At 52.3% G+C, this 27,050-nt stretch overlaps 1 protein-coding gene and 1 long non-coding RNA gene across 7 annotated transcripts in view; one reads left to right on the forward strand and one right to left on the reverse strand.

Annotated features, from left to right (window-relative positions):
• Window positions 1-5,925: 5,925 nt before the first annotated feature.
• LOC113999478 lies at window positions 5,926-14,854 on the reverse strand. Of its 2 annotated transcripts, none has more exons than XR_003544890.2 (3): window positions 14,708-14,854; window positions 10,241-10,386; window positions 5,926-6,119 (listed from the first exon to the last, which is right to left on the reverse strand). It is a non-coding gene; the product is annotated as an uncharacterized LOC113999478 (long non-coding RNA). The 2 variants fall into 2 exon arrangements; XR_005567087.1 differs by lacking the exon at window positions 14,708-14,854 and adding an exon at window positions 13,930-14,240.
• Window positions 14,855-15,000: 146 nt separating this feature from the next.
• The window catches only part of PRDM16 (PR/SET domain 16), a 258,782-nt gene continuing 246,732 nt past the window's right edge, over window positions 15,001-27,050 (forward strand). For 2 of the 5 annotated variants that reach the window (XM_027742963.2, XM_027742972.2), the window contains exon 1: window positions 15,002-15,146. In XM_027742963.2, the coding sequence (XP_027598764.1) occupies window positions 15,110-15,146 (37 nt within the window). In that variant the 5' untranslated portion in view covers window positions 15,002-15,109. Of the gene's footprint in view, window positions 15,147-18,039; window positions 18,057-27,050 lie in introns of those variants that run through there. The other 3 variants (XM_027742982.2, XM_039390879.1, XM_039390878.1) reach the window with 3 other exon arrangements.

Raw genomic sequence — 27,050 nt, forward strand, 5'->3', positions numbered from 1 at the left:
TTCCTGGAAGCACAACCCCCCAGAGGAAGAAGTGGTGGAGTTTGAAGGTATCCAAGACAAGAGTGCAGATGCTGTTCCAGCTCTGCTGCTGTGAGCCCTCTGTGTGCAGGGATCTGCTTCAGAACTGTGGGGTTTCACTGGAGAGATCATTGTCCCTTTGCTGGGGGAGGGATGGATCCCTGCACATCCAGAATGCCTGGAGAACCTCCAGCTTGCCCTCTTGGAAGTTGCATTTCCAGACTTGTCACAGGCTTTCCAGGACGAGTCACTGAGACCTGGATTCACCCCATCTAACCTCTGCAACCAAAGGAAAAATCTTTACACTCTGATTAAGGTAAGGGGAGAGAGACAGACTTCACCTTCCCATGAGCTGCTGAGCTTTTATTCCTTTCCATTTAGTGAAAATGAAATCATAAATTAGATGCCATTTTAGGGACTGAAATGCATCTGCATTAGATAAAAGCTCACTTTGAGGAACAGACAGCTACTGATGGACATGGCTCATATTTGAGGGGTAAATTGCTGCCAATTAACAAGAGTCTGGATCAAATGTCCATTCTCAAAAGTTGGGATTTTCTGTTCCAATACCAGAATGTGCTTCAGGGATTTTTTTTTTTTTTTGGCAGTGGGTTTTAGAACAGGAAAATAGGAAATGAACTGGAAAATTTGAAGACTCCAGAAAACAAGAAAATCCTGGAAGGGACACACTTTGTGGATCCACCCCAGCCATTAATTACATGGAAAGATTTCATTAGGAAAAGAGAGAGGGAAGAGAAGGAGGAAGGATGTCCAAGGAAGCAGTGTTGGCACTGGGGTGTGAGGGATAAACAGCCCCAAGCCTGGTGATGACCACAGGATCATTAAAGTTGGAAAAGCCCTCCCAGCCCATGGATCCCCCCTGTGCCCCATTCCCACCTTGTCTCCCAGCCCAGAGCACTGAGTGCCACTGCCAGCCCTTCCTTGGACACCTCCAGGGCTGGGGACTCCAAACCTCCCTGGGCAGCCCCTTCCAGTGCCTGACAGTCCTTTCTGTGAAGGAATTCCTCCTGGAAGATGTTCCATGGGGTTTGAAGGTCCTGCAGAGGCCGGATTGCTGGGAACTGTGAGGGGATGAAGGTGCTCAGGGAAGATGCTTCAAATGCAAATCATGGCAGGAGCATCTACCCTGCACCAAGGCACAGGGAATAAAGCAAATGAGGTCACATTAAGGACACCATGGTCATATAACAAAGTTATTTCTCACTGGGAACCTTCTACCCTCTCCTGAGGAGCATCCTGCAGGGGAACAGCCCCTCTAAATTCACTGCTTTATTTATGGGGGGGATTTAAGAGGGGATCACGCTCAAGCTACCCCTTCCCAACCCACAGCTCCCTGTGGCCAGTCAGGCCCTGCTGAAGGAGCCAAGGCTGCAGAAACCCCCTCTGTGCAGAGGTGGGACCCGAACCCCGTCACCTCCCGGAGCCCCACGGGGGAAGACAGCCCTGCCTGTGCCTCAGAGAGCTGTTCCTGCCCTGACAGGGCCCAGGGAAATACAGAGAGCCCAGCAAATTGTTCTGTAAGAAGGGAAATCAAGTTGTGTCCCCTCTCACCTCCCTGCAGCGTGTACCTGCCACCTCATCACCACCACTTCCCTGCGGTGTGGGGGCCCCGCCAAGGTTCCCTGGTAGCCAGAGAGCCCCATTACATCAAACACTTCTGTTTACTGTAGCCTATAAACAGTGTTCTGAACTCAATATATTTCTGCCTGGAAAATTGTTTTCTCCCTGCCTGTCCCACACTCGAGGTGAGTGTCTGCTCTGCCGCCTGAGTCGGAGGCAAAGTGCAGCACATTAAACCTCCCACCACAGCAAAATCCAGCAGAGCAATTTAAAATCCCTGGGTTCTGCAAGAAGTTTTTGCACCATTATGTCACATCCTATACATCAGAATTTGCTGGGAAAGACTCTTTTTTATTTTTTCTTTTCAGTGTTCCTGCTCTCCTCTGGAAACAGAAAATATCAGCAGGTCGAATGATGGGACGGTTCAAGGGTTTGCAGAGTGTGGAGGGGGAAGTTCAGTCTTTGGACTTACAAAACAGACAGTTACCTCAAATAGGAGATTTTAAGGATTGGAAATATAATGAGTATTAATGAGTATGAAGTACAGAGCCTTTGGGATACATCACAGTTAACCCATCTGTCCCACATTCCCCAGTGCTGCCAGAGTTGCCTTTCCCAGGTCACCATAAGCATATGGGGGGAAGGAGGAGCTGTTATTTCAGTGACCCAAGATGTGCTTTATATCTCTGGGAATTACTGGCAGCCCACCTAAGATTCATTAGTTGCCTCTCTTTAGCCTTGGTGAGCTGTTTAAACATGTGTGGGTTTTCTCTCTTTGTAATGTAATGAATCTCCATTTCTCAGAACACACAACAGGGATCTCTCCAGTCAGTCAGTGGCTGGAGAACCAAAGAATCTTGGAACAATTTGGGTTGGAAGAGACCTTAAAGATCATCTCATTCCAATCCCCTGCCATGGGCTGGGACAGTTTCCACCAGACCAGGTGGTGCTCAGGCAGCAATTTTCTCTTGAGCTTCTCAGTCCCTGCCAGAGGAATTCCCTCCCCATGCCAAGGGGCCACCCCAGGTGTGGCAGCCACTGTGTGTGGGGCTGTCCCTGGCTCAGGGCTCCCCAGGCAGGGACAGGGGCAGTGGGGTCATCCCAGCCCTTCATCACCAGCACCTGCCCTGATGAACTGAATAGAATCCACCTGGCCCACACACCTGACTCCAATTACCTTCATCAATTAGCTCTACAAAGGGGGCTCTGGGGGCTTCCAGAAGGTTCTGTTCTCTCTGAGGGAAGGTCCTGCTGCCCGTGGGCTCCTCGCTGCACTGACCTGCAAACTGGAGGCTCCACGTTCTCTTTGAGGTTTGTGTGTTCTCCAGCTCCTTTGGGGGGATAAACTGGGGGTGGTTCACAGGGACGGGGCAGAGAATCTGAGTTACAGCCCCAAAATCCTGTTCTGAGTCTGTCCTGCACCACTAACCCTGGGCTGCAAAACCTGCCCCCAGCAAAGGCCCAGATGGTGCCAGCAGGAACCTTTGCAATGTTTGGGGGGTTTCTTACTCTGTTAAAACTCCTGAGTTTTGGAGGATCTGCCTCTCTAGCAAAGACTGGGGTGGGACTGGGGGAAGCTGCAAGGGGATGAGCTGTTTGCCTCAACTTCAATGTTTCTTACAGGTCTGCTGGGTCCTGATGTTGTTGGTGTGGGTGCCCAACTCCCCTGTGCCAGCAGAAACCTCTTCTCTGCAGAGAAAGAAGAAAACAGCAGGTAGGAAAAATGTTATTTCTTTCCTATAAAAGGTCAAGGATGGGAAGGCTTGAGAGTGGTAGCAAGTGGAACTAATACAGAAAGTGATTTGGGCAAGCTGAATTATTGTCCTCTGCTCTGGCTGAAATGCTGTTGTTTTGGGTGTGAAATGGTGCATTTTCAGCAGTTCTGGGTCAGAGTTTGGGCAGGCAATGAAGGTGGCAGTGTTGATGTGAAATGCCAGGTGACAATAATTGGTGGCTGTTGCCAGGCTGGTGAGCAAAGGTTGGTGTTCTTGGACAGGACATGGGGCTCTGCTGTAGTGCCAGAGCATCCCAGCATTTCACATTAAGGCAGATGAATTGCAGCAGACAGTGTTGGTGTCCCTCAGAGTTGGTTGGTTTGAAACTTGTGGCTCCAGGGAGGTGGCTGTGAGATTTTTGTGAGGAGGAGAGAGACCCTGGGGGCTTCCAGACTGAGTAATTCCAGAAGATCTTGAGTTTATCTGTGAAGGGCAGGAGTTGTGTGAAGACAGGCAGTGAGGCTCTGGCTGCTCTGAGCTGAGGATGGAGCTGACCTGAGTGTGCCAAGGAGGGCTGAGTGTCTCTCCTCACCTCTTCCCCTGTAGCCTGTGGATAAACAGGTGAAAGAGATCAATAATTTGATGGTTTTTTGTGTAACAAAATGTGAGATTTCTGCTTGATGGTCGCTGGTGCCAACCTTGGAGCTCTTTGTGATGCTGGAGGGCAAATGGCACCTGAGCCCAGGCCCTGGAGCAGAGGGGGAAGGAAAACTGTGGTTGTGGTGTGGGTGAGAACTGTCTGGAACCGTCCTCTTGTGAGACCCCTGTGTTTGAACTGCACATCCATCTGCTTCTGGTAAAGGAACACACAGCTGCTCCTGCCTGCATTTATTGTTTAATTCATTCATGCTGCTTGCTGGAAACACCATCGTTAAAGTCCTTTTGGGGCATAGTCTGCTTTAAAGAAAACTCTCCATGGAAAAGGCTTTCCTTTAAATTTAGTACAAAAGAAAAACCCAAGGAGTTTTATTTATAGATCAGGGCATGAGAGATTTTCAGTTTTCAAGCCAGTGCTCTATCTCTGTTTCTCCCATAAAAACATGTTTAGCATTTTTCTCATCCTACCAGAATAAAATTCTTTTATTGAGATTTTTTTTTCTTGACAAAATGCAACCACTTGAGTGACAAAAATATTGGGTTTACCCATTGAATAACTTTGAGTTGTGGTTCTGTTCTTGGATGATGTGTCCTGGGTTTTGGTTATTCTTTAATAGATCATCTCTTACTTCTGTGAGCTTGGGACAGTTTATATGACTAAGGGTGTCTGAGTATTTTCCATATATGCACCATGGGTATGATAAATTTATTATTTATACAGAAGAATCCAGAATTTCCTCGTGTGATATCAGCATGTATGAACAGTGAGAAAATGTCTGGTGTAGCTGTCAGAACTATGACTTTCCAGCAACCTGAGTGATAAGCAAATGAACAGTTTAGTGTGGGTTGGGGTGTGTTTAAGGGTGGGGGGAACCAGCAGTGTCCTGGTGAATGACAACCCTGACAACACAGCTCTTGATTTCTGCTGGGAAGGGCTTCAGTCCCAGCAGGGAAGGTCTCTGGTGGTGGGAGTGTGGCTGCCAGACAGCTCCTGGATGATCAGACAGGGCTTTCCTTAACATATTTAAATCATTGTATGGATGATCTCACTCCATTATTTTTCAAGAAACTTCTCAGTTCACTCTATTTAACTTTATACTTCAGAGAAATGAAACTATTTCCCCATCTCATTTATACTGAAGGAGCAAAACTGCAGCTGAGTGGCAGTGGAGCAACTCGTGATGTATCTTTGAGGGCACTGAGAGAATCTGGGGTGGAACCATGGGGAGGTGTCTGTCAGGAACCGGTGCTGCTGTGCTCTGAGGGGGTGTTGAGAGTCACCCAGGGTTTTTGGAGCTGGTGGCAGTGTGTGTGCACGGGCTCTCTGTCTGAGAACACCCTGTGTGAGCCCAGGGCTCAGAGCCAGAGCATCTGCTGGGCTGGGTTGGTGTGAGGTGCCCGAGCCCTCTGCTCTTTGCTGTGGTTTGGCAAATTCAAAAGTGACTTGTTCTCAGAGCAGGAGCTCTTCCCAATCCTCCTGCACAGCTTTGTTGTGGCTCTGAGGATGTGAGTAACCTGCTTGTACCTGTAGCACACTTTGCTCCTCTATTCTTTCTCCAGTGAGTCTGGAAGCTGCTCTTCCAGCAATGAGTGGGCACCTTGAGCACAGTGAATGAATGGGACACAATGCTGAGGGGAAGGCCTGAAAAAATGAGATGTCCTTTCCTGTCAAATGGACTCAAGTCTGCAGCTTGCTGTGCTGCTTTTGTATAAAACACTTCATCCTTTTTTTTTTTGAAATTTTATTTCCTTCTGTTAGCATGGAATCTAACCCAGAATGGTTTGGGTTGGGAAGGACCTTAAAGCTCATCCTGCCATGGGCAGGGACACCTTCCACTAGCCCAGGTTGCTCCAAGCCTTGTCCAGCTTGGCCTTGGACACTTCCAGGGATGGGGCAGCCACAGCTTCTCTGGGCAACCCATCCCAGTATTGTTCAGCAAGACTTTTGACCCAGTTATCAAAGCAATATTTTATTTTTAAGGCCATTTTCTCACATGAGATGTAAACCAGAGCTTTCATTTTCTGACAGGGAGCAGTGAGTGTGTCTGATGCTTTCCAAACCATGCCATTCCTTCCCCAAAGGTTCTACTCTTTCCTCTGGTTCAGCACGAGTCTTCACAGGAATAAAACCCAGTGGAACATGAGTCACTGTAGGAACAAGCACATGGGCGAGGTGGGCTCCTGGCTTATAAATGGTACAATTGTAGATAGAGGAGTGCAAAGACTGCACTGGTTGGAAAGCTGGCTGGAAAATAGCAGTCATGAGGTAGACAGACATTTATGTTCATAGAAACCATTGACTAGTTTGTATATATTTGCATTTAATTTTCTAACCATGTCATTGGAGCTTGGTTTTTAACTGTTCATTGATTATCTTATCACGAGCTGCACCTCACTTATTTTCAACAACAAACCTGTGGCGCTCCTGTGGGACTGCCAAGAGCTCTCATGTGGGAAATTTGTGGGCTAAAAAGCCACCAGTAAGGCTGAGAAATGTGATGACCTTGTTTCTAAATGTTTGACATGCCCTCTGTGTGTTAATAGAAGTTATGGGAGGGTCTGTGTGAAACTTGGGGCTTCTGAAGGCAAAGAGCAGAACTCTGAGAGTGTGTCAGGGTTTGTCTCCTCATTGCTCCCATCACAGTGTTCTGAGGTTTCAACCCAAATCTCTTAAATTAACGGGTAGTTCGTTCCTCCACCTGTAAAATAAAACACGGGCAATGTGCATGTGTGACTGGAGAAGGGTTTCTCTCTCAGTTCAAGGTGCTGCTCGTTCCCCTGAGGGGAACAGCACCTCCCTGCAGCAGGGGAATGGGGCTGGGGAGGAAACTTTTCAGTGGCTTCAAGAGTTTTCACCTCCTCCACGGAAACGAAACCAAAACCTTGCACAATTTAACACTCAAATTGTGGGGAGAGGAGAAACGAGATTTAGCAGCAGGACAAACAGGTAGAACACAGGAGTGAGTCCCTGTGATGTGTGAAAGACTGTTCCTCCTGGTGCCCTGAGCTGTTCTGTCCTGCACTGCGTTGTGTTGTCTTGCGAGAGCCTTTTTGGCTGAACAGTTACTCGTGACTGATGTGATATTGTGGGGGAAATATATTTGTTCAAACATCAGTTCCCAGTGATTAAAAGCATTCTTTAGAGGAATCCCCACCCCGTTCTAACCCATCACAGCATTTAAGAGGTAGTTAGTGGGACAGCAATACATGAACTGGGGGGACGCGGGGTGATCCAAATGCATGCCTGCAGTAATTCTCTTCAGTTCGTGAGTTTTGCCCAAGGAATGAAGTTGACTCATTCTTCCTGGATGCAGTCCACCTCTCATGGAAATCGATGGAATTCTTTCTGTTGCGTTTTAACACATGTTCTTGCAGTTACTTTCTCCAGTAAGTCCTCATTAATTTGTAAATCTACGTGAACTCTCGGTTCCCTGTGGTTAAAAATATTATTTTTTTGGTAGCGATGGCCCAGTCACTCGGAGGGTGCTGTAAATACTTTCCCATCTCTGGTTATGATCTGCAGAGCCGAGGACAGGAGCTCTTTGTGCTCCGGGCACTTACATGATTTCATTGATTCCGCCTTTAAGGGGAGCGGGGAGAGCCGGGGTCCTGCTGGGGGGGTCCCCAGCAAAGGGGCTGCCCCCCCTGGGGCTGGCCGGGGGTCCAGGGCTGTGTGTCCCCCCCAGCCCCGCAGCCCGGGGAGCGCGTCCCTCCCGCTGCCCGGAGCGCTGCCCGCTCTCCCGGGAGCGAGGGATGACGGCGACATCACCTCACACCCCATCAGGTTTTTGCCTTCCCCCCCGGCCCGTGAGTTATGCTCTGAACTGCCTTTTTAAAGATTTTTTTTTTTTTTAAAGCTGCTTTGTATTAAATGAATAAAATATGTTCGTGTCCCGTCGGGTCCCTGTTCGCTTCCATTCCGCCCCTTTGTAAAAAGGAGTTAATCAGAAATGAGTTGCCACTGGCTTTTTGCAGTTTATCGCTTTCCCAAGAGGACTTTTACATCCTTAGCCCGTTGGATCATCTTCTTTTAATCCTAAAAAGACAACAGCGGGGGCGTGTGTGTGTGAGGGAGTGTTCGAAGGCAGAGATCATGTCGCCTTGTAAACAGGTTTTGCAAACCCAGTAAGAATTGAGGTTCGCGTTTAGAGATCTTCCTGGTATCAAAATCTCGCCGTTTTAATTCCTTCTGCTGCAGAAGAGCAGCGTTTATCCAGCACCGAGAGGTTTTTCTTCAGGTGTATTTGGAACAGATAAATATTTCCGGCTTTAGAACTCTGTTAGTGTTTAAAGAAAAAAGGCGTATTCGGGGACCGGTTTGATTCTTTACTTTTCCTGTTGTTAGAAAAAAAGTGTTCTTAATTATGACTTGCGGGGGGGGGGGGATGCTTGGAAAGCTCTTCCAGAAAAGTAATTCTAAACAGTAGAAAAAAAAAAAAGGGGAAAAAATGCTCTATGATGTTTTATTTTAATAATCCTTTGCAGGCATGTGAGCCGCGCGCTGAGGGGGGAAAAACTAAAGAAGTTTCAGGAAAAAGGCACGAACAATACCGCCTTTAAACCCAAATCTGCAAACTTTTGAGAATATGCCCTCGTATTGAATACACCGGATTTCTCTCCCGAGCGAAGGGGAAGGTTTTGTTCGTTTGGACAGTCTTTGAATACTGTTCTAAAACTTCTTTCAAGTGGGAACTGAAGAGAGAAATGTTAAGTTCTGGGAGGAGACAATAAGTTAGCATCTTTGAGCGGGGTCCCTTGCATGCAAATCAGGCTTTTGGCAATTTGGGGAAGTTTAATTGGAAGGTGGAAGCGTGTAAAGATAAGGAAACGGAATCGGTAAGAGCAGCCCCGCTGCTCCCTGGGGGCCCGGGGGGGAGGCCAGGCCGTCGCTCCTCACCTTGCCCGGGGCAGCCCTGGATCCGCCCCGTCGGGCAGCGCCGGGGGCTCTCGCCCCTCTCCCCCCGCTCTCGGCGGCAGCTCCCAAAGGTGTCTCCTAAATAAATCCCTCCGTTTAAAGTTGCTGTAATTTTCACCTAATGAATTTTTTCGTTCCTCTCCCCCTCCGCCCCCGGGACATTGTGTCAGGCCAGCCCTGGACGGCGCGTTCGCGGCTCTTGGCTGCGCGCAGCCCCTCCTCGGGATTAGTGGTCGGGCTCCTCATTTCCCATCGCCATAAAAGGTCTTGAACTCAATTAATAGCTAATAATTATCCGGGCAGCTCCGCCCCGGCCGTCCTTAGCCGGGGAAGCGCAAACAAAGCCGGCTCGTAACCGGCGGGGGCTCCGCACCCCCGGCCCCGCACCCTCCGCGGCGGGGGCTCCGCACCCCAGCCCGGCGGTGCCCGGGGAAGGCGGAGGGGAAGCGGGACCGCTCGAGTGTCCCCCCCGTCGGGTTAGGGCAGCACCGCTCTGTGCTTCGGGGACCGATCCCGGGGAGCGAGGGGGCATCTCCGGGGGATCCCCCGGGGAGGGGAGTCACCCCCAGAGCGGGCGGTGTTCGCGGGGAGGGTTCCGAGCCGGTCTCTGGCAGGACAGCAAATGGTATTGGGGGGGCTGCGGTTCGCTCACACCCCCTCCACTCTGCCCCCAGAACACTTAATTACAGCCAGTAATGTACAGCGGGCCTGGCCCGGGGGAGCGGGGGGTCCCCCGGCCAAGGGAGCCCCTGGGCCGGTGCCGCGAGAGGATTAATGGACCCCAACCCCGCTGGGTGCTGCAGCTCGATGGAAGCCTTAAATTAGGGGAGTTCTGTTAATTCCGGGGGGAAAGGCGAACATAGATCGTTTTAGTGCCTTCAGTATACGGTATTTCGGCTGAAAAACGCTTGATCGAAAATTACTTCCCCAACATTTGTTTCCCAGGGTCCCCTCCCGCAGGGAGAGAACCTTCCCCAAAGCCCCGGGCGAGGGAGAACCCCCTGCCCTGAGAGACCGGGGACTTTGAGCTCTTTCCATGACAAAACTGCTGAATTACAGCGCCCATCGTTTCCATTTTGCTTTCATTTGGCAAGCGATCTCCGGGCAAAAATATTTTGATCAAACGTCTAAAAAAATTGCTATAACTCCTTAATTTCCCTTCATTCCCAGAGACCGTCACGATTAAATCTACTGTGTTTACATCCCCGAAACTGTCTGTTCATGGGCTGCCGTTTTGGAGACAACATTGCTCGATCTCTGACGATTGTAACTATAATCCTGTTCAAGTTAGATATTCAAATGTAAATGGTGCTTTTCTTTTTTTTAAGACTTATTTTACGACGTGCATTTTTACCTTCGCCGGGGCCATCAAGGCGCAGCCTCGCGCGGCGGAGTGTAACGAATTCGGAAGAATTCTTAGAGCTGAACATGTTTTTTGAAAAATCTGAAATGGCAATTTACACGCTGTTTTTTCATGGCCAGAGGAGCCAGCGATTTCTTCTAGAAATAAGAAAAAAAAAATAGTCTCATAACCTCATTTTGATGCACAGACGGGTTTCAGTGCAGGGGAATATCAGAGCAGTGAGGTACAGGACAGTGACGTGCAGGCACAGGTTCTGCAGCGATATTAACCTTTCCCCTCTGTATTTCATCGCTAAGAGGACCAGAAAGAGTGATTTAATTTCTTCTTCCCCCCTCCCCACCCCCAACAAAATGCAGCCATTTCTGTCTTTCTCGGTGGTGCTTGTTCCGGCGCTTCTCAAAGGTTTTCGGGTAAAATACTGATTTGAACCAATGAGTGTGTAAATGGGTCAGTTCAGGAAAGGACCTGCCGGGGTCTGGCGGGTGGAGGATGTGACTCTGGCACTGAGCCTCGGTCACCCTCCACCTGCGTGTGGAGCGGGTGTGAGCCCGGGAACGGGGGGACCCTCAGCGCGGGGGGGCCGCAGCCACCCTCGGAGAGTTTTAATTTTGTTATTTTTATGTCTTTCGCCTCGCCCCGGCCTCCAGCGGAGCCGCTGCTGGGGACGCAAACCGAGTGTCCCCGGCGGCGGCCCGGGGCGGAGGATGCTCGGCGGGGGCTCCCCCCGGACCCCCGGGGCTCCCGCCTGTCCTGAACCGCCCCCTTGCGCCGGCTCCACGCAGGGACCGCGTCCCAAAGGTGTTGGAATTCCCTGGCGGCGGGGGACGAGCGGCACGCTGCTCCACGGCGTGGCTGCGAGGCAGCCCCTCGTCCCCCCGTGGGTGCGCTTCCTCCGCTTATTAAGGGCAGATTAGGAGGGAAAATCCCTCGGGAAGCGTGTGACAATTCTTACCGCCTGATCTGCGCGGGGCTCGCTGACCCCGCGGAGGGCAGCCCCGTCCTGTGCCACCGGGCTCTTGCGTAGTTGAAAATATTAATTCTTGATTTAATCCCGCCGCAGCCGTGCGCGGGAACAAAGAGTGATTTATGCGAAAATCCTTGGGAAGGGGTTACTCGGGGTGTGCGGCAGCTCCCGGACAAGCCGGACTAGCGCAACCATTCTAATCTTCTTTACTGCTTAAAAAGCACTTGTGCAAAACAGCTCGCAAAGCGCCTTTCCCTTCTCCCGTGCCCCCGCTGCCCGTGGGTGCCCACCCGAGCCCGGCGCTCCCGGGAGGGCCCCGAAGGGAGCCGAGCCGGGCGGCTGCCACGCAGCGCTTCACCTGGAGAGTGTGTTCCAAGCCGGCCTTGTAAAGTACCTGGGAACACATGGCTTTTAGTGCTGATGCCAGGGAACCCACCCATAAATTCCCGCCGCTCCAACGCCCCCTCCCCAGAGCTGCGGGGACCCCCCCGCGCTGCGGGGGCCGCGGGATGAAATGTCCATTAGCGGGGAGAGGAGCGGGATGGAGGCACAAAGAGGGGCGAGGGCGGAGGGGATAAACTCTGAACAGGCGCGTTTTGGTACCGCTCGCTCGCTTGTGCCCCCAGCCCCCCCATCCTCACCCCGGGCCGTGCCGCCCTTGGGGCACTGCGGGTCCCTGTCCCCTGCCACGCGTGTGGTGCAGAGGGGCATGTCTGCTGCTTTCCCTGGAAGAGACAGTTATTAAGGCTCGGTGGAAATTCGGCCACCTCAGAGGGAATCGTTTTTCCCTTCAACCACCCCCGGGGTGCCCCAGGCCCGCCGTGGGCAGAGTTCCTCGGGAAGTGGCGGAGCACGCGTGTCTGCAGGCCGGGCAGGGCCCCGGCTCCTTGGCAGCCACCCGGCCTGACCCGGGAGAGCCGAGAAGCTTCCTGGTGCTTCTCCCTCCCTCCCCGCTAATTAGTTTGCTGTTCCCCGTGGAAGCGACACGCACTCAAACAGGTGCAGGCTGGAAAAGCCGGTGGCCGCCCCGGGATGCTCACCCGGTGGGATGGGGGAGCTTCGGGGATTCCGGGGGACTGTGAGGCTCTCCCTGCCCGGGCCGCACACCTCGCTCCGGGGGTTTGCTGAACCCCAGGAGCCCCTCTCCTTCCACGGGGGTCTCGGTGCTGGGATGCAGCGAGGAACGACCCTCGGTGGGCACAGGAGCGTGTCCCGAGGACACGCCGTCCCCGGAGCGCCCCGGCCCCTGCCCTCGCCACCGGCCCTGCAGCCTCTCGAGCTGTTTTGGCTTAAAGCGAGCGGGGGAAACGGGGCCCGTTCCCGGGGGCTGAACCGCAATCACCCGTCTGTGCCTGGTGCGGGAAGAGACCCCACTCGTGTGGGGGGTGGCAGCGTGTCCTCTCCCCCACGCCCCGCAGCCCACCGCCGGCACACCCCGGCACCGGCCCTTCAGAATTCGTTCTCTAATTTTTCCCCCCTTTTTTTCCCACGCATTTTTATTTTAGGGCTTTTTTCCCCCCTCCGTTTTCCCCCTTTCCCGGCCCGGCGAAGCGCCGCTCAGCCCGGCCCCGCTCGGTGCCCGCCGGTGGCCGCGGGAGCCCCGCTCCAGCCCGGCAGGAACGGCCGCAGCGGCTCGGACAGACCCGGCGGGGCCGCTTCTCGGTGGCTTCGTTGGCAGAAGCATCACCAAAACCACGGTCGAACCCCCCCACACCCCTCGTGCGCCCCCGAAAGCGTTTTGCGTCTCCCTAAATATCTGCGAGCGGGTCCGCTGGAGCTTGGCTATTTACCGCAGGAGCCGATTCCCGGGGGAATCGGAATGCTGGGGATGCAGGAGGGTTTGGCAAGAAAACAAAAGCAGGGGTTGTGCCGGGCCGGGGCTGCGGGGGGGGCACGGCCGCGGTCCCGGCCCGGTGCTGCGGGCCCTCCGTGCCCTTCGTCCCCCGGCTCGGGGAAGGGGACGCGGCGACCGGGACATTCTCCCCTCGCCAGCCGTGGGTCTCCCGGCTTTACTCTGTCTTCTGCCAGAAGACCGCTGTAATAACAGGGACAAATAACCCGGGACGACGTTTTCAGACTGAAATCCGTCCGTCCCGGGAGCAGCTCGGTGGGGGACGCGGGGACAGTGAGCGTCCAGGAGCGCTGGAAGAAATATTGCAATGAGTTGGAAACATTCGAGCTCCTGTTTCACCGGTGAGGCTGGGAAGAGCTTGTTTTTCCAACCTCGGGGTGCCCGCCGCGCCGTGGAACGGCGTCCTCGAGGCAGGAATTCACAGGCACCTCTTCGGCATTTTAGGCGACACGTGGCTCCAAGTTCCCTTCAAACGGATTGATTTTATTTGGCCTCCTGCTCCCCCACCCTGCCCTCGAACGCGGCTCCTCGGTAGCATCTGAAAGGCCCCCGCTCCCATTTGCAATTAAAGAGTTTATTGAGGAGGGGAAAACCGGTAATTAGCAGGAATATTCCCCCCTCCCCAGTTCCACCTGCAGGGCAGGAGTGCAGCTGGCGGAATGGCTTCCAGCAGGGACCTGACGCACCCGCACAAGTTTTGCTTTGTTTTTGCGGTGCCCTTCGGTGCCAGGGCTCCCGGGTCTCCCCGGGACGGGTCCGCACCTCCAGCGGGGACGCCGCGCTCCCCTCGCCCCAATATTTTATGGAATGTTTAGGAAGGCGCGCGTTTCTCCCTCTCTCCATATTAATCTCATTAAATCCTACCTTTCAACCTTCTTCCGTGACCATCTGACCTGGCCACTTGAATTAAAATAGTGCTTTCTCCGCAGTCAAAGCCAGCACATCAATCACCGGCTATTTACACTTCGCTCCTCTCTTCAAAGCGGCTCTGCCCGGGCTCTCGCTACCTCCGCTCCGGGGGGGTGGGCAGGTCCTGCGGGGCTCCCCGACGCTCCGGGGGTGTCTGTCCTTCCTCTCCCCCCTCTCCTCGGGTGTCTCCCGGCTTCCCCCGTCCCTGGGGAGCGCTGCCCCGGAGCGCTGCTTTCCTTCCACCTGGAAGGCGGAGGGGAGCGGCCGCCCTCCCTCCCCGTCCCCTCCCGACGGGGTGCGGGGCCCGGGGCCCTCCCGACGTGGGGGCCGCGGCCGGGGTCGAAACGCCCGCAAACACCGACAACCCGAGCGGGGGAGAAGGGGAGAAGCCGCCGAGCGCCGAAACATTCTGGTAGAAACACGAGAAATACCGACAAAACACAACAGCGCAAATTCTGTTATTTTAAAAGTTGTTTTTCTTAAAGTTAGGCGAAATCCCCCCCGAGCCAAAGGGGGCGAGAAAGGAGAAGAGGGTTAAAAAAAGAAAAAAAAAACGGGAAGAAAATAAAGACAGACGCTGGTTGAAAACTTTACGTAAAAAAATATTTTTCAGACTAAAAACAAAAGCATGTCTAAACTACGACTGCAAGATGACATCTGTTAAACTCTCTTCAGCATTGCTATTTAGTAGTAGTAATAATAATAGTAGTAATAATAATATAATGATAATCACCTCTTTATAGGATGGCACCTTGATCCTTAAATATTGTCCAGTGTGTAAGGTCAGTGTGCGGAGGGTGAGGAGCGGAGAGGGCTGATTTTTCTTAAAGGGGCAGATCAGGGGAAGGCTGTGATGGGTGCTGGGAGAGAGGAGGGGGCAGAGATAAGTGGTCTGAGGAAGAGGATAGGACAGGAAAAAAAAAAAAAGGCAAAAAAAAAAAAAAAAAAAAAAGCCCAAACCAGGCTGATGATGATGAATACATTGGAAAGTTTTTTTGGCCCTGGTGAGGGTGTCAGATTGAATGCTCTGTGCGCATGTGCGAAGGTGTCCAAACTGACAATGCTGGGGAGATGAAGATAGTGTGTAGCTGCTTCTGGGCTCAAGGAGGAGGAGAGGAATCCACACGCCGACACGATGAGATCCAAGGCGAGGGCGAGAAAACTGCCCAAAAGTAGGTCCTTTCTCTCCCTTCTTCCGCGCGCCGGCGGCGGGGCCGGGGTTGCGGAGCCGGGCCGGGGGCTGCGGGGGCTGCGAGCCCCTCTCGCCCTCCCCGCGGCGGCCGCAGCCCCGCCGCCCTCCCGCCCGCCCGTGGGCGCGGGTCCCCCCGCGCTGCCCCGCTCGGCTCCGCGCTGCCCCGCGCCCTCCCGCGCTGCGGCGGGCGGCGCGGGGCCGGGGGAGAAAAGCGAAAGTTTAGCTGGAAGTTGACGAAAGGGGATAGCATTTTTTTTTTTTTTTTTTTTTTTTTTTTTTTTTTTTATTGAGTCGTTCCAAGTCTTGTGAAATAATATTCCCGGGTCCTGAAATAGTGGGCGCTAGAGGTCTGCGTTTGGCATCTGCCGGCGGGAGCGGAGAGACGGAGCGCTGGAGAGAGGGGGGAGAGAGAGAGAGAGAGACAGGCAGAGGCAGACGGGGGGGGTGGGAGAAACCCTTCTGGTCTCGGGAACAATTATCGAGCAGAGGGAAGGAAGAGAATTTGTAGCAAAAATGGATCCGCTCTCAGTGAGGGGCTTTGGAGTCGCAGGTCCAGAGGGAAGATCCTGAAGGCAGCTCGGGTGTCCCAGCTGGGGGTTAAGAAGGTCTGGGGGAGGGGAGTGTGGGGGAGTGTCTTTAATTTTTAATTTTTTAAAATTTACTTGGGGGTGGAATTGCAGCTCGTAAGTCTCGCGCAGCTTTTCCCTCCGTCTTCTAGCGGACCCTTTCCCGTTCTTTCGTTCGAGTCGTTTTTAGAATGGATTTTCCGAGGAGGAGAGTGTGGCTTCTGTAGGGAAGAGCGGGACTTCTCTGTCCCCGCTCCCGCAGAGTCCCGTTGCAAAGGCTCGGGCTGGTTCCTCGCCGATTCCCTCTTAGGCTCGGTGCAGCTCAGGATCCCGGAGCCCGGGCGGCTTTTCTGTCCTCCTCTTGTATATTATTATCACTATTACTACTATTATTATTATTACTACTACTATTATTATTACTATTATTATTTAGTTTCTGTTTCGCTCTGGCTCTGTGCGAAATATCTGGAGGCTGCAGAAGTTCCAGCGCAGTCTGTGCCCCGCTAGAAACTCTGCTCGTAGTGCCCGGAGGAGGCTCCGGGGAGTAGCGGCGGCTGCTCCGGCTGAACCCGCGTGGGTTTCCACGGGAGCCTCCCGGGGGATGTGGAGGTGCCCAGAGCCGGGCGGGGGGGACTCCTCGCAGCCCCCTCCATGAGCCCCCCGGGTGAGGGGGATCCCCCCAGGTGAGGGGGGCAGCTGACGGCCCTGCCGGACACCCTTCGGGGTTCAGCTTCAAACCGTGGCTGGCGAAGGGTCCCGGGCGTTCGCAGCGCTCGCACACGTGGGCTCCGGGGTTCATTTTGTCGTTCAAGTTCGTTATTCGGAGCCGTTTCCAGCGGCCAAGGTCAGCGGGCAGGTCTGGTCCCGGCCCCTCGCGATGAGCCGCAGTTCCCCTTCCTGGGGGGGACGCGCCAGTTCCAGGGGGGACCCCGTTCTCCACCCCCAGCGCGGCTCCTCGGTCCAGTTTTCCTCACAAAGTCGCTCTGTCGCGGGGTTTGTCGCCGGCCCCGAGCTCCGGCCGCCGCTCCCGTTTTGCAGCAGCCCCAGGCCTTGCGATTTACCTTCGTGTAGCGACATTTTCCGTCGCGCTCCACGAAGGTCCCCCCGCTCCCCGACCGTGTCCGTGTGCCCCCCGCACACCTTCCTCGGCTCTGCGGGCACAAACCCTGCTCAGGGTGGGATTGGTTACAGTTTCCGTGGTCAACACTGTCAGCGCATCGCTGCGACGAAGTTTTTTTCGATTAATCCTGGAATTTCATTTCATTTTTTTTATTTTTCAGTAAACACCCGCTTTAAACGCCCCCATTCAAATAATAACTTTTTAAAAAGTCATCACTTATTGCTTTAGGTTGTTAAAATGAAGAGTAATTTTCACAGCTCTCTTGACTGGAAAAGCGAAGTTGAATGGTTGAATAAAGTGGAATATTTCTTTTATTTTTATTCTTTTCGGTTTTTCTCCTTTTTTTTTTTTTTCTCCCCTCCTTCTCTTTCTTTTTGCTGCTGTGTTTGCAGATATGCCCGGGGGGTGCAGCGCGGGGCCGGGTTTTTGCAGATGTGCCCCCGTGGGCGCGATGCGGGTCCGGCCGCGTTCAGCACGGGTGGGACCCGCCACGCTGCCCCGGCTCCCCCGGGGAGCTCTGCGAGCTTCTGCAGCTTAGGGACTAGGAGTTTTTCGGTGCCTGGATATCTTGAGTGCTCGGAGAAGAGCCGGGAGCTCCGTGCCCGGGAGCGAGCCCTTCCCGGCCGCGGGAGCCGCGGAGCGGCCGCGAACGCGCCTGGAAAGCGCCTGTTCGGAGGCTGAGCCCTGATTAAAATCAGGTGTTTAATACAATACGAGGCCCAACGGTTTATGGGGTTTCAGCTGAGGATTTTTTAGGGATCACAGTTCAAAACAGTAGTCCGAAGCTAAGGTTTCAATATCCCAGGAGTATTTATTTGCGAAACAGATTAAACACGGACACGAGTGTGGGGATCTCGCCGTGTTTCCACCGGCGAGGTAGCGAGAACTTGGGTTACGGCTCAGAACCCCGCAGGTCCCTGCCCAGCTGCCCTTCCGGGGCTCTCCGGCCCCACGAGCGGGTGCGGGTGCCGTGAGAGCCCGCACGGCCCCCGGTGCGCGGCCGCCGAGCAGAGCGGGACGCGGGGCAGTAGAAACACGGTGTGCCGGAGAATTTCATTTCATTGGACAATATTTTAAGCAGATGTGAGGCTCCGCTGGGAATTCGACTCTATTACCTGGCTGGGAAAGGGGACGAACGCGTGTGCGCTGGGGTGGGAGAGGAATTCTCGGCAATTTTCAGTCCGGCTCCCCGGGACAGCGGCAGGTACCGGAGGCAGCGGAGCTGAACCGGGGTCGGGAATGGTTTTCGCTCGCTTTGTGGCTTCCCTCTGGCTTGGGAGCCTCGAGTAATGGCTGTAAATCAAAAGCCGAGGCTCGGGCAGGGTGCGGGGGGCGCAGCAGCCCCGGGGGTGCCCAGGTGAGCGGGGCCCCCGCAGCCCCCCTGGGTGCGCATCCCGCCAGGGCCGGGCTGTGCCCGCGGCTCCGGGGGATGTGCGGGACGATTCTCCGGGGCAGGCAGGAGAAGGGCAGGCAGGAGAAGGCCACGCCGCGTCCCGGCTCTGAGGGCCTCGCCCTTCAGCGAGAAAATAAAATATGGGTGAGTGGGGAGAAGGTCCTGCAGCGGCCGAGGGTCTCGCTGCTGCTGGGGAGAGGGTGCAGAGGAGGCAAACAACACCGGAGTTGGGTGCTGCACGCCGAAAGCAAATTCGTTTCCTTTCGAAATCCCTGAATTTCAGAGTGCGAATATAATTCCCAGCCACACACGGTTGGCCAGGATCGCAGGCTCTAAATAAGTGCTCGTGCTGGCAAACGGTGGCCAATATTTCTACGGTCCCGTTTGCTTTTCACTATTAGGAATATGACCGAGGCAAAGTTTGGAGACGGAGTTTTCAGGCAGAGCCGGTGCATCCTGCGGGCAGGCTGGAGTGGCAGGGAAATGGTTGTGAATCCAGCCCTGCGCTCCCCGGGACCTGCTTCTCGATTTAAGGCTTCGCCTTTGAGGAGGAGACAGGCTTCCCGTTTACTGATATACATATATATATACATTATATATATATAATTTATTTTTTTTTTTTAGATTAAGGGTGATGAGACTGTGGAGGGAAAAGGGAGCGGGAGAGCAGCGCAGGCAGAGGCTGCAGCCCAAGCGCCACTTCCCGGCGTGCGGCTCTATTTGTGCTCCCACAGACGGTTCCAACGCTGGAACACACGAAGGAGGAAAATTTATGGCGCTTTCGGCCGCTTAGGCTTTTTTCCCATTTCCAAGCCTTTTCCTGCGCCCTGTCCCTACCCAGAGCTCCGGGCCCCGAGGGCGGACATCAACCCCGGAGAGAGCCGTGCCCGGCCCGGCTCCCCCTTCCCTCGGGACCGGGAGCTCGCCGAGGCTCTCCCGGGCTCCTCTCCCCGGGACCGCCGCGGGTGCGGAGCCCCGCGCAGATGCGGGGCCGCCGCCGGGTCCCCGCCGTCGCTGGGTCCCCCCCCCCGTCCTGCCCCGGATCTGTTCAATTAGGCAATTAGGGATGCTGGGCAGGGAAGGGGGGGTTGATCCGCTAATTAAGGTGATGTGTAATTAGCGCTTCAACAAAAATTGCCGAGGATTTAAGATCGCTTTACTCTTAAAAAAAAAAAAAATTATCCGAATTCTGCAAATATAATTTATCAATTCCCCCACCCGGCCCGCGTGATTTATTTGGGAAAAAGCACAGAGGGAACGAGCGCAAAGCGCGTCCTCTCCTTGGCCTGGGCAGGAACTTGGCAAAGGGGGATCGAGCCGGGGCTTTGACGTGAGGACTGGCTGCTCTCGCCCGCAGAGCAGCAGCTTTGAGGTGCCAAAGTGCCAAAGGAGACGCAGGAATCGGGGATTGAGTCCTGGCCTGCGATAACGGCCGTGCTCGTGGGTGTCCGTGCCCTCGGATGAAGTGCCTGTGATGTCTATCCACGTGTGTTTACATCACAGGGCACTGCCGGGTGCGTGTACGAATGTAAGTTTATAAAGTGCATCAAAGACAGGCACGTTATTCCAATTTCACTGAATTCTCGTGTCCTATAAAACCTCCGTGTCGATGCAAAACGTGTCTGTGCAGATGCATTTGTCTGTCGAGCCGACAATGCACATACAGAGGTCTTACAATACACGGTAAAATCACAGGTACTGTGTGGTCAGGAACCAGAATGTTATGTGCAGAAAGTGGGCTGAATTTGTATTTAAAAAAATTTGTTTAGCACCTAAAGCTGTTTTATTTTTTAGACTTTGTGCTGGAACTGCTGTGTCAGTTCAGTGATGGCAAATGAGGTCTTTAATGAGCCAAAGGGAAAAAATAAAACAAGTGCATTCCTAAGGGTTGCTATTAAAAATACCTGAGGTCAGGAAAAGCAAAGAATTCCTCTTGTGCTCCCCACGCGAATGGACACGGTCCGGTGTTCAGCCACACGTTCCCAGGATGAGAGGACCCCGAAACGGGCAGGATTCGGAACTCCCGGTCGGGAGAAAGCCCAGTGTACCTGAAACCCGCACCATCTGCACTGCCGTGCAGGCAGAAGGCAAGGCAGGAGCTGGGATTTCCCAGCACGGCAGCGGTGGAACAGCGCCGGGCTCGCTGGGATAACCCCCCGCTCCCTGCCCATGGAACCCGGGGCTGCAGGACCGCTCCGTCCTGCCCGCTGTGCCGGGGACACACCTGCCCGCCCGGGCTGAACACAGCCCCGGCCGTGGGCTGGGATACCTGAGGGCAATGCCAAGGGAATCTTCTGGGCGAGAGGGAAACCTCCCTGCGCGGCGCGGCCGCTCATTCGCGGAGCGCCCGGAGCTGCTCGCGAGGAAAGGCCCCACTGAGAGAAAAGCGTTATTATTGTGATTATGGCTCTGATTATTATGGCTTATATGTTTGATAAAAGCTCTGTGCTATTGAATATAGTGCTTTAAAGACAAAGGCCCGGGAAGTTTGCAAACATGAAGGAGGTGAGGCTCGGGAGCCACCTGGACTGGAGGGGATGTGCTCAGTCCTGCGGCAGAGCTGGGGAAGGGAAGGGGGTGTGTGGTGACTCGTGGAGGGTCCCTGTCCGCCCCTGGTGACAGGACCAGGAGAAGAATCCACGTTTTCCAGAGCTGCTTTTGCCCTTCTAACTGTAAAACTCGCATTCTCTCTGCTTATTATTATTTCCCCCCGTTGTTGCATTAAACTTCTGGGGTGTGGAATTGTTCAGTGGAAGTAAAATCTGTGTTTCCAGTGTAGACCTTTTCTATAGCACAAAGCTGATGGCACCTAAGACTATCTGTGCTCTCCGTGGGCCAGGACAAGCTCAGGCTTTGTTTCCACAACCTGCTGGCTCTCCCCTGTTACTGGATGTGCTTATTTTTTTCTCAGTTAGAGATTATTTAAATGACCAGCTTGCACAGTTCTGAGGGCTAACTGAAAGCATCCAAATTTTAGCCAAATAATGATTTTTCTCATGCCTATTTCCCCAAAGATGCTGTTAATGCCGTGGGGGTGAGTAACCAGCACATCAATAAATACCTGTCCACAGTGTCTGTGTGCAGTTAGGGATGAAGACATCTGAAGGGGATGTGCAAACACATTTGTTTCCACTCTCTGGGTAACAGCCTGTTGATATGTCAGTGCTGCCCAGCATTCCACACCAAAATTACTGCTGTGCTTTCTGATCTTAAATATACCTTTTTTTTTTTTTTTTTCTGGAGGAATTTCAGGTCAGGGATGTCGGAGTGGAAAAGATCTATGACCTTATTATTTCTTTTATTTTTCTTAATGGATTTTCATGCATCACTGCTACCTACTCATGGGCTGTTTATTTTCATTTTTATTGCAGTAGGTTGTGTGTTGTGCAGCGTCAAAATCTGTAACGGAGTGTCCCTGTCCTGAGGAGTTTTTTTTCCCTTGTCTTCATTCAGTGAATGATGTGACCCTCTTTGCTAATAAAAATGAAATACGACTTTCATCCCTGGAATAAGTGTGCTTCCTGCTTCTGAATGCTCATATTGAATAAGGACTTTTTTTTTTTTTATTTTCTCTTTTTGTAATTGGGAAGAAATTTCCCAGCAATGAGGGATGTGCTGGTGGGCAGGACTAGAATCTGAGATCCTTTTCCGTGGGGTGAAGTGCTTCTCTGTGCAGAGGTGTTTGGTGTGCAGGACAGTGGGAGGAAGGAAAGTTTCTGTTCAGAGGGTGACTAAACTTTCATCATGTTCCCCCCAAAGAGATGCTTTGCCCCAGTTTAGAAAAAAAGTTAATAAGGCTTTTTTTTTTTTTTTTTAATATACCACTGAACCCACTTTTGGGCTGCAAATGAGGCCACTGGTCCTCTTGGGGAGACGTTTTCCAGGTGAAAATGAACTGAGACAGCCAAATTATTTCCAGTAGGCCACAGAAGAATGCTCCGATCAGGGGAACTCTCAGCCTCCATCGAGCTGGTGTGGAAAGACTTGGTCTTCTCCCAGCCACTCACTTTTTGTAATTATATTAGGGCCAAAAGTGGGGGTGGCTGGAGCACAGCCCTCCCCAGAGCAGGGGCTGCTCAGGAGTTTGGGGCGAGGTGTCAGCCCAGAACAAACCCGGCGGGGACTGATTCTTGTCCCGAGAGTTTTTTACGTCTTTCAGGTGTTTTGCTTTAAGGTCACACTTGGTGGTGGTGGGTTTGTGCTGCTCTGTTGTTCTTGGCTTGGGAACTCTCCCACCAGAGCTCTGAGACACAATGCCCCGGCCCCAGCTATTGGGATCAATTTAGGCATCATTACCAGATAACGCTGTCAGCCCGGCCCCGATCCATATTTGTTTAATAGTTAATGTTCTGTACAAAATACAGAGAGGGGTGGGGGAGAAGTCAAACTGCACTGAATGCCCTGCTTATTTTATATCCACTATAACTATTTTTGTCCACGAAAATTGGCTTAATTATATCAATGGAATGTTTCTTTTTCAATTCTGTAGGCAATTAGTCCATCTTGCTGGCTGCAATTTATTTTAATAAAAAAATAAACCAGTGGCGTGTTCAGTTCCTCATCCCCTGGGGACAAATGCGATTGGTGTGTTTAATTTCATTAACTACAATGCGGCCTACTGGAAAAATGTATAAAATCAGCTTTATACAGCTTAAACACTGGCATTTGAAACAAATCATTACTGCATTAGCTGTCACCCTGGTAATTCTAGAATCCAGGACAAAAATATTATAGCTGTTTTTATAACCCTCTGCAAATACACTGTTAAAATAATTTGTAATCATTTTTTAAACACGGCCCCGATGTTTTCAGTTAAAACATCTTATCACCACCAGAGAGGGTTGGCTGTTCATTGTCGCAGGGAGGCTTTAGTGAGTGATTCAGAGGTGGCTTCCCCAGCAGAAAATCCACGCCTTGTCTCCCTGAAGCTCCCTGGTTTGGAGATGGACACTCAGGGAAACACGGGGGGTTTTTTAACCAGACGTGCGTGTACCAGTTGTGAGCCCAGTTTTGGGGAGTGCAAGTGCAAGGAGCAGTTTTTCCTGGAGCTCACACTAAGAATATTGTGAAATTCAGCATCGTTTCAACCACTACCTCCCCTTCTGCCAGCTTGTCTTTCCATGCAACCCAGCAGGCAACGTCTTAGAGCAGTTCTGAGTGTTCTTTGGGCTCTGAGGCTGGGAGGGAAGAGGCTGGGAGGTCTGTCCATCCCTCTGTCCTGATTCGGGGGGACTCAGCCCAGCACAACCTGCCTGCAGCTCCCAAGGCTCTGTTGGACCCAGAGGAGGGCAGGACACACAGAACCTGCTCTGGCTCACCCTGTGTTCTCCACAGACAGCAGACGGTGTTTTTCAGATACCACAGTGCAGCCACAAACCTGTTCTTTACTGATCTCAACGTGTCTCTTCCCCACGTAAGTGCTGGCTCCAGACACGGATAATCAGTGACTAATGCTGGGCAGAGCCCCTGTGCCTGATTTGGAGGTTAAACTGATAAAACTCAGTTTGTTTGTTTTTTTTTTTTAACTGAGAGGCCAAATCCTCAACTCATGTAAATCAGCATCAACATCAATGAACCTAATTTTCACCAGCTGGGGACACGACCCAAGAGATTTCATGTGTGTGTGCATAAAATGCACAAATATTGGTCTATAACTGGTTTAAGGGGATTTGCTCTCAGCATCTGCAGATCAATATCTGATGGAGAAATGCAGTTTGGTTTGGTTTCTTCTCCTTAACGTCAGGAATGACCCACTCTAGTACCTCAGCATTTTGCAGACAGATTGCTGTTTTCTGGAGTGGCAGGGACTTCCTTTCCAAAGGAGTGATCCACAGAGGATGGGCCACCCTGGACATGAGCCATCTGCTCCCTTGCACGCACTCAGCTTTATTTATTCCTTTTCCCTTCCCTGCTCTCAGAACCAGTAGTTAATTTTCTTTCCCTATCTTTGACTTTACAGCAGCGGCGTCTTGTTAGGAGTGATATCAAGTTATTGTTTTATGGGTATTGCAGGGAAAAAAAACCCATCAAGTTTATTTCCTACTTGGTATAAAACCCCTCTGGGGGGACTCGAGCAGCTAAAGGCAGCGTGTCCCCTCAGGCTGGGGGGCTGGAGGACGCAGGGTGGTGGCAGTGATGGTGTGGGAAGGGTGGGAGTGGGACCACGGCTCTGTTTGGGTTCCCTGCCCTGCTCCAGAGCCCAGCCCTGCTCCTGAGCTCTGCAGGCTGTGGGGGAGCTGCAGGGTGAGGGGAAAAAAGAGGCTTTTCCATCACTGTTGTGTGAACCCTCCTGGCAGAGCAGCTGTACCTGGGTTTGAGGCGCAGGACGAGGCTGGGCCAGCCCTGCCCCCAGAGCTGCCCTTGGCACAGGGAGTCCCTTCCCTGCCCAGCATCCCCGGGAGTGGGTGCAGGGCTCCTTGGCTGTGAGGGAACCAGGGAAGTTGGATGTGGAGTTCTGCTCCGAGCATGGAGAATCCACAGAAGGAGCAGTGGTGGAACGGGGGCGGCTCCTGAGCCTGTCACTGGACCAAGCCCAGCTTGGAGCACGTTGGAATGGCACTGCCTGCTCCAGGATGCAGAGGAAGCAGGAATTTGGTATTTTGCTAAGCTCAGGAACTAACTTTTCCAGCTTAAGCAAATAATTTACTCTCAGCTACTCCATCTGTGGAGTGGGAGGGACCCACATCACTGTGATTCCTGGAGCAGCGTCTCAGTAATGACCTTTGTGTTGGGCCAGCTCCCACCAAGGGTTTGGGGATGATTTGGTTGAATTTACTGCATCAGATTTCCCCCCCCCCCCCTTTTTTTTTTATTTTGCAAGTTTCAGATTTGGCTAAAAATCTTTCATTCCATCTCAGACCCTAACAAAAAAAGGCTTTTGTTTACGTGTAGCCTGGCATTTTGTTTCCTTTCAGGACAGTGTTTAGTGTTTTTTATTTCATGGCAAATGGACCTTTTGGGCTCAATCATGTAAATTAATTTTTAAATGGCTGTGCTGGAAGTTCATGTAGTATAAAATTGCTTTACCATATTTTTTTTCTGTTTATAGAAAAGGACTGGTTTCAGTTTATATTTTATTACCTAAATGTGAAATAAAGAACCTGCACAACTCGCAAGTGAACATATATTTTATTTTAGAATTATCACATAGGAATAAAATAAATTTAAATCCCTACATGGCACAATAGTCAGGTTTAAAAAGCAGTTGATACCTCACAGAGAACTTTGAAAAGCCCTTTGCTCAGTAACAGTTCTGCTCATGTATCCCATATAGAATGAATAAAAACAGATCTTGGTTACTTTGGGAGTTCTTAAATTTTTTTTCCTGCTAGAATACTCTGCAAGTGTTTATCCAGAGAAAGTTCAGGAGGGACTTTGCTCTTTTGTCTTGTGTTCATGATAATGCCTATTACAGAGGGATTTTCACAGGTGAGCCTGCAGGAAATCCAAATTTATCTTCAGAGGTGTCCCTAAGGAAATAACTCAGGAGCTACTGAAGCTCCCTCAGACATCCAGAGATTCCTGGTTTTCCACAAAAATACAATATCTGGGCAGTTAAGGCCTTTTAGGTAATTCTGGTGCTTCCTCAAATAATTTGTTGTCTGGGGTTCATGATTACTTCCATAAAAAGGAAGGGCTGCACCTGTGAAGCAAAGAGACACCAACCTGTTAAAGATTCTCGGAGAATCCCCGTGGGATTCCCAGCAGCTGCTCAGACCAGCAGGTGGATGATACAGATGTTACATGTTTCCAAGTATGTTTTTCATTTCCTCTTTTAGCTCACTCTGCCTTTTCCAGTCCCATTTGCAGATGAAGCAGCGTTTTTGGGTGGCTCTGCAGGGAACGTGTGGATCCCGGGGCCGGAGCATCGCCTCGAGCCACAGCCAGAGAGCTGCTCCTGGGACCCAGGAGCCAATTCCCAGCTAAATACTGATTGTTGGAACAGCAGTGCCTGTTCCAGCAGGCCAGGGGAAGGAGCCCACATTTAACACCCATCTATAAATCTATTTTGGCCCAATGGACAGTGACTGTTTGGGGTTTTTTGTGAAGTATTGTGGTTTAGCAGTTTGTGAAATAAGTCTTGGGGTGTCAACCAGAGAAATGTCCTGCTGGGCATTAATTCCATTCAGCACCTCCTCAGAGTGCCCGTGGCTGGGCTGTCCAGGTGACTTGGGTCATACTGGGGAATTTGGCTTCCCAGCCATGGAAGAAAGCCCTGCAGGCTGGTCTGGGGAAGCTGAGGCTCTCCTGGATCAGGGACTCAGCCCAAATCACACACCTGGAGAACAAACAGCGAGAAATAGTGTTCCCCACCATCCCTGCCTGGAGAATTCCCTGCCACTTATTGATGAATCCAGCACTTTAATAAACAGGGTGGGGGGAAGGAAGGGAGTAAGAACCTCTGGAAGTTTTCTGGAGCACTGCTTTGGTTCGAACCCTCGTGCAGACTCTGGGGCTGGAACAGGGCAAACCGAGGCTCCTGTTTGCCCCCAGACCAGGAGATGTGAATTCCAGGCTGGAATTCACCTCGTGCAGCTCCTCGGTGTCCTCAGGGGACCTTCCACATCTCTGGACATTCCCTGGCACAAAGCTGGGACCCAAAGCCTGCTGCAGTTCCTGGCAGCCTCTGCATGGACTGTGCTGGACTTTAGAGCAGGCCCTGAAGGCACTGAACTCTTTGGGACATCCCTGGGATTTGCATGTCTGGAGTTTTTCCTTGTACCTGGGTCTCCATGTAGAGCCTGTTAATGATTAGCTCCAAGGGGCTGGTGTGAGAGACATTTATTTCCCTCAGTCAGCCCTGCC

The sequence above is a fragment of the Pipra filicauda genome, unplaced genomic scaffold (genome assembly GCF_003945595.2).
Source record: "Pipra filicauda isolate LSUMZ 115617 unplaced genomic scaffold, ASM394559v2 scaffold87_size3191425_pilon, whole genome shotgun sequence".
NCBI classification, from domain to species: Eukaryota; Metazoa; Chordata; class Aves; order Passeriformes; family Pipridae; genus Pipra; species Pipra filicauda.